The sequence below is a fragment of the Sander lucioperca genome, chromosome 1 (assembly GCF_008315115.2).
Source record: "Sander lucioperca isolate FBNREF2018 chromosome 1, SLUC_FBN_1.2, whole genome shotgun sequence".
Lineage (NCBI taxonomy): Eukaryota > Metazoa > Chordata > Actinopteri > Perciformes > Percidae > Sander > Sander lucioperca.
The window spans coordinates 37,644,715-37,651,702 of record NC_050173.1 but is presented as its reverse complement, the minus strand read 5'-3'; the positions used below and the strand labels follow the sequence as shown (position 1 = coordinate 37,651,702).

Below are 6,988 nucleotides of genomic sequence, written 5' to 3'. Positions count from 1 at the left end.
AAATAAATATTTACATTATTTTGTAGATAGGTGCCTTTTTTGTATTATTGTATACCCATATACACATGCTGATTTAAGTAGCTCATATTTCAACCTTTAGCCAGTAAGTAACTACATGTTTATTTGCCTACTACAGTTGGTGACCTCAAACAGCAGGCCATAAACCATGTTGCCTTTATGAAAAAATTGCCTTAAAGACATTTTTTTATTAAAATTCCTGTGGTGACATCTAATGCCCCCATGGCCACAAACACATCAACTACACTGTTTGGATAGCATATGAAAAAAAGTCTGAGAACATTGTTAGAAAAGCCTGAAAATTATTCATCAACATGGATTACTTGTTACAAAAAAGGTAACCAGGAAAGAACTTGTAGTGCTTGTAAAGGTGTATATAAGATCAGAATGATTAATTGGTAGGCAAGTTCATTTGTGTGTGTGTGTTTTTTTTCTCCCCTAGCATTATGTTAACATTACGGTTATCCATTGTTATCACATGTATCAGATATAGCCTAGGTATTTTTTTAACTATGTTACCATCATAACTCAAAAACAGAGAGCTATACGTCATGTTTTGATGTTGAAAACAAAACATTTGTCATACATGAAAACCCACAAACTCCATCAGTTGTGGTTTTTTTGGTGTCCCCACACTCATGTATACAGGAAACTAAACATTTTTGGCTCAAATAACGTTCCTGTTGTTGAGACACTAAGACAGGCTAGGCTCTGTGTTTTCCCACTGATGGCTCAGCTGTTGCCCGTAGTGACAATGACAGTAAACAGGCAGGGATGACAGCAAGTGACAGCGAGGTTGGACGGACCACAGGAAATGCCTCTTTCGTCCTCTGTTTCACTTCCCTTTCTGGATGAGAGCTATACAGTTGATTATGGGCCATAATTATGGGAATCCCAAACATGCAGAGCAATAGGTCTAACTCAGGCTCTTTTTAAACCTTAATTTAAATATTCAGTCCCACATAGTACAGACACACCCATACAGGTTTGTATTCTTACTCGGGGAGTTTCATTTGCACGGATAAATGTTGTCACTTAAAGAACAGGATTTTTTTTTAAATATTTGGTTTCATGGTCTTTTTGCTGGTTATCATGACCAAACAGCTACAGAGAAAATATAGTTTAGGCAGTTGCAACTTTTTGTAATATGTTTTGTAGAACATTTTGGAAAGCACCCATATCACAGATAACATTGGCAGGTGCTGTGAATAAATGAATGAGGTGAAGATTTACTTTATGGAAATACACAATTGCTTCACCAGGCCTCTGCTGTAGGCTACTATCTGTCTTTGTTCACTCCTTCATCTGGTGTTTGATTTCTTTCCTAACCTCCAGGATGTAAGCCCAGCACTTCATGACTGGAGGCAAGATGCATTTTAGGACAAAATGTTTGAGTACAGACTGTTTTAAGAGCCCTGTTCAACTCTCCTTCCCTGTATAGTTTGCAACATTCCTGCATGTGTCTCACAGTTGACTCATCTCACAGGAGTGTGAGGTTAAACCGGCTGGAGAGTTTTTGCACTTTGTTGTCTTAAGCTTTAAAGCTTCCCCTCCCCTCCCCCTCCCTCTTCCTTTCTCAAATAACACATCTCCGTCTGCTTGAAGTCAAAACAGTATGGATGTGGATTCACACGGCTGAAAGTCCTCACATATTCAGGTTACATTTAAGTGAGAATGATGTCACCATGGCCTATGTCAGCCTGGTCTTTTGAAGCAATACACAAAAAACTGTTGGCACATACAACGTGATACTTTAGTTATAAAGACTTAATTAGAAATACATTAGATTTTTAGGGCAATGGGATAACATAATCTGAGCACTATTGAGCTGAAACTTAATGGGATTTTGAATGGTATGTCGCAACAACACCTTTTTAAAATCGACACAGTAAACATTTGTTTCACAACAAAACAACCTAGGCACATCTCTACTGTGCAGTTTCAACACACCCTCCTGTCAGTAGACGCCTGTTGCCTGTCAATAATGATCCTCATGCTTATATTATGAGACAGCAGTGTTGTCCACTCTGAGTCAGCAAACCACACCAACAAATGAAAAGGGTTTCCCAGAGTGATTGTAGTCATGTTTGCTTTTTAAAATACACATTTTTTTCTTTGGGGGAAAACGCCTCATTTATCTGTTTTTAATTTGGTCACAGATGAAACAAAACTGACAGGTCAAGAGAACTCCATCTGCTGTTATCTTTCTGGTCGACCAGCGTTTTTGTTTCTCAGCATGTGGAAATTTACTGGACTTCAGATTTCTATACAGTGATTAACTTTTATGGTTAGCCTTTGCTCTCGGGGCATTGAACACTATGTACCTCTGACTAATAAAAACAAAGAATAAACTTTTATGGCCCCCATGGCAGATATTGACTTATTATCTTGTTATTTGTCAACTCTCAGGTGAAGAGGCAAAATAGAAATCTAATTAAACACTAACATCATGGAAAATTTGGCAAATTCCTTATTTGCAGTTATGATTTGGAAACACAAGATTAATTATACAAGTTTTATAAAAGATAAAAGAACAATTAACGAGAAAAGATCTCTTATAACACATCCATGCCTCAGTCTCCCAGTTAAAACTTTATGGTTTAACTTTTTAATTCATCCACACACTGTGGTAGTATGGACATCTGTGGACTGGGAGGCTGCTGACTGAGGTCCCTCTGGACTCATTCGCTAACTGTAACTGGACTCACATTTACATTTGTTTTCTGTTCAACTTTGGCAAAGTGCAATATATTTTTTTGTACATCATTTATAATAACCCCCATTTTACACATGCAATGCACATCCAATCTGCACACGGTTTAAAGGGCGAACTTTTTTTTTTTTTTTTTTTTTACTTTTAACTTAAAAACACTAGAACCAATATAAACTGGTTCTAGTGTTTTTAATCTAGGCGATCTGACACAGCGTGCCCGCATACGTGCCGTGCGCACTGCGCATGTACAGAAACGTCCTGCATGTGCGATGTGCGCGAGCCCCGTTCTGCAACCGCACCATGTACTCATGGGGGGAGGGTGGCGATGATGACGTTCGCAGTGTTGACAGGAAGCCAAGAGGGGCGGTCGCCTGACGTGAGTGGCCTCTCTCATTCACAAGCACGAGCTGTATATAAACGCTTTCCAAAGCGCTCCGAGCCAGAACCAACTCAAACGCAAGTTGAATATATTCATCTTTTAAGGAAGAACCACAACTACAGGATACACTCAAGAAGAGAAAAGGACCAGCTACTATAGTCTTAAAACTTTTTGGATTGTTTTTCTTTAAAAAACGCTATCCGGAACAAAGGACTTGCCGCTTCAAAGATTAAGCTACTTTGGGGAAAAGCCTTTTTCACAACAACCTAAACTTCTGTATTGTTGCCGTACAAGCTTATGTATTTGGATTTTACATTTCTATCCCGCCGTCCTACTATGGTCATTATGGAGGTCCCCACTATCGACTGTGCGTCCCTCCGTGGTCTGTTGGAGGGCGACGTCCCGGCGGGCTGCCTGGTGCTGGACTGCCGATCCTTCCTGTCCTTTAACTCGGCCCACATATCGGGCTCCACGAACGTGCGCTTCAGCACCATAGTGCGCAGGCGAGCCAGGGGTGGTCTGGGACTTGAGCACATTGTCCCCAACGAGGACATCAGGAACCGGCTCCTGTCCGGGGAGTACCAGTCTGTCGTGCTGCTTGACGACCGCAGTTTGGACTTAAGCCAGGCGAAGAAAGACGGGACATTGATGCTTGCTGTTACGGCCCTGTGTCGCGACCCCTGTGGGTCTAGGGTTTTTATTCTTAAAGGTGAGTTGGTGACTGCTTGAAATAGCCTCGCACAATTGTTCCACTGTATCCTAACAACGGGGCAACAAATGCGGATTACAGCTGTCATCATACCAGCTGGTACTGGAGTAAACAATGTTCCAAAATAGCTCCATGAGCAGTTGTCGCCTTTTTGCAGACCCATATTTAAACGTGGATGTGTCTCTGTGATGTATGGTGTGATCTAACCTAGATGTCCATTTTCTCTACTTTTCAGGTGGCTTTGATAAATTTTCCACAGAGTTTCCAGAGATGTGTACCAAGCCCTCCCCTCCACAAGGGCTTAGTTTGCCCCTGAGCTCCAGCCATCCTGGGAGTGCAGACCCAGGTTGTAGTCCATGCAACACTCCTTTATATGACCAGGTTAGTATCTTTATTTTATTTAATCAGATTGCACACCACGCTCTGTTTGTTTCATACTTCCTGTTGTACTGTTTTGTAGCTGACTTAATGGGGTTGCTTTGTTTATTTATTTTTTTGTTTAGGGTGGTCCTGTGGAGATCTTGCCTTTCCTGTACCTCGGCAGTGCTTACCATGCTTCAAGAAAAGACATGCTTGACATGCTTGGGATCAGCGCTCTAATCAACGTCTCTGCCAACTGCCCCAACCACTTTGTGGACTCCTTCCTCTACAAGAGCATCCCTGTCGAGGACAACCATAAAGCCAATATCAGCTCCTGGTTCAACGAGGCAATCGAGTTTATCGGTGAGTACACACTCCATTTTTATCCCCTTCACACTCCCCCAACTGCCAAATTTAACGCGCCTATCACAGCTGTTACTCCTGAGCCCGCTAATGGCAAGCAACACAAACACCCAACCCCCCCTTTACCTTCACAACACTCTTTGACTCCTGGATTTAAATTTAAAAAAGGTTCCCTCCAAAACCGACCAGCTGGCTCAGCACAGGCTCCCCACTCCACCACAATAGTGGTTACATCATCACCACCTCTCAGGCGTAGAAAAAGGGATGCCCCCATCTAATGAATTGTGAGGCAGCGGCCCCAAACTAGTTTTGTAGTGGGTAGGCTGGCGGTGCATGAATGGCTCCCTCCACGCCACTCTTTGTTCTGGCTAAACAAAAGGCAATTTCTCCTCTCTCACTGTCGGCCTTCCTCCCAGATCAATACCCCCCAGCAGGGATCTGTTCCCCTCCTTTGTCCATTCAGACTGCCTCCTTTGGGAATAACCCCCACAAGCTCACACCCTGCACCCCTTATAACTCTGTTCCTGTCTCTTAATGAGCACTGTTGGATTTAAAAGGGAACTGAAAGTGTTGCAAAGACTTTAGTTGTTTTGCCTTCCTGTGACCTGCAGAGTTTTAACCTCCAGTATTTGCAAATGCATTTAATCACCTGATAGATGTTTACAGTGAACTAATGTTGCTTTCTCTTACCTTCTCTCCTCCCCCCCCCAGACTCGGTGAGGAATAAAGGAGGCCGTGTGTTTGTCCACTGTCAAGCTGGCATCTCCCGCTCGGCCACCATTTGCCTTGCCTACCTCATGCGGACCAACCGCGTGAAGCTGGACGAGGCCTTTGAGTTTGTCAAGCAGCGCCGCAGTATCATCTCCCCCAACTTCAGCTTCATGGGTCAGCTCCTCCAGTTTGAGTCCCAGGTCCTGGCCACATCTAGCTGCTCGTCAGAGGCTGGCAGTCCAGCAATCCGCAACAACAGCACGGTCTTCAATTTCCCAGTGTCCATCCCCGTACACACGTCTGCTGGTCAGCTCTCATTCCTCCACAGCCCCATCACCACCTCTCCCAGCTGCTGAGGAAGGTGTGGGGAGCACAGACTTTGTTCGGACTGGTAACTGAAGTGACTTTACAAAGAGCACTGCACAAAACACAGTCCTGATTATAATCCATTTGATGGTGATACTGGTATCACTGGACAGAATGAGAACTTGTATTTGGGCTCAGTTTGTGTGACTCTGTTAGCTGCTGGCCAAATCTCTGAAGGTTGGCCTCATCTTTTCAAAGAGCGATTAGAGAACTATTACCAGGCAGTATTCATGTTGTACCTTCTAAATGTGAAAGTCATCCACAGTTGTAATCCTAGATGACTTTGAGAAATGGCTGAAAAGGTAGTTTAGATGAATCCTGTAGAGGAAATTAGAAGTATCTGAATATTCTTTATTCAAAGGACTGATTTTTATTTTTCCATGAAGGCAACTGCTTTTGATAATCGTAATCATTTTTAAGCAAACATAATGGAGAGGATTAACAGTTGTCTCAGGAATGTTGACTTATCCTCTCAAAAGTCTATTTTGCTTTCTGTACTGGTTAAAGAAAGCTGTTCAAACCCATTGCGCAACATGGCATGGGAGTTACTCCTTCATTTGACGAACAATGAATGTATCCCCTTCTTTTCAGTGTAGATGTGGCAGGAATCTTCATGTTCAGTTTGAGAGTTGAATGCGTTGCCAATTCAAATGCCATTACCTGCGATTCAAGACATCATGAAACCTTGACGATCCTGACACATTGGGGAAATGGACCATAATTACCTCATGTTTCTGTACTGTGTCCTACAGTGCTGAGACAGACAGAACCCCAAAACTACTAAAATGGGGTCGCGTAGTCCTCAGTGGCTGCATTCTGACATATTTATTGAACTAAAGTAATATATTTCTTTATCATATCTATTTTTGCATATGTTTGTTTAAATGTTTTTATACCGTTTAATAAATCTCATTTGACTTTTGTACTCAGTTGAAGATTTTCTCTTTTTTTGTTCTCTGTCTGACAGAAGACATTTATTCACTGGTGAGACCAATGATGCACAATGACTTGCAAATCATTTTAGACAAAACAGATTTAGTTTTTGAAATGTCACATCTAGTTATCTACCAATATGTCAATAATGCCAAGTAACTTGAGGTAACTAATACTTACTTACCGATATATCTTTCCATAGTGGTGTCTTCAGGTTATAAATATTATACAAATTTAGTGCAAAATACAAAGCAAAATCATAAGCTTATTGTCTCCCAAAATTGAATGAATAAATTATATCCCTAGAAATAAAAAATGTGTTTGTATATGGCCAGTAGTACAAACATTTTAGGGCAGCAACTAACCATTATTTCATTATTGATGAATCTGTGGATTATTTCTAATTAATCGTTTGGTCCATAAAATGGAGTCAGAA

The 6,988-nt window shown here is 41.8% G+C and overlaps 1 protein-coding gene across 1 annotated transcript; it reads left to right on the top strand.

Moving 5' to 3' along the window:
- Positions 1-3,158: 3,158 nt before the first annotated feature.
- On the top strand, positions 3,159-6,544 carry dusp1 (dual specificity phosphatase 1). Its single transcript, XM_031319279.2, has 4 exons — positions 3,159-3,819; positions 4,055-4,200; positions 4,323-4,542; positions 5,254-6,544. The coding sequence occupies exons 1-4, from the start codon at positions 3,408-3,410 to the stop codon at positions 5,607-5,609; spliced, it is 1,134 nt and encodes a 377-aa protein (XP_031175139.1). The 5' UTR covers positions 3,159-3,407; the 3' UTR covers positions 5,610-6,544.
- The last annotated feature ends 444 nt before the right edge of the window (positions 6,545-6,988 follow it).

Coding starts and splice junctions, on each gene's coding strand:
- dusp1 (XM_031319279.2), top strand. CDS start 3,408: ATGTATTTGGATTTTACATTTCTATCCCGCCGTCCTACTATGGTCATT. Junction 3,820..4,054: donor TAGGGTTTTTATTCTTAAAG/GTGAGTTGGTGA, acceptor TCTACTTTTCAG/GTGGCTTTGATAAATTTTCC. Junction 4,201..4,322: donor ACACTCCTTTATATGACCAG/GTTAGTATCTTT, acceptor TTTTTTGTTTAG/GGTGGTCCTGTGGAGATCTT.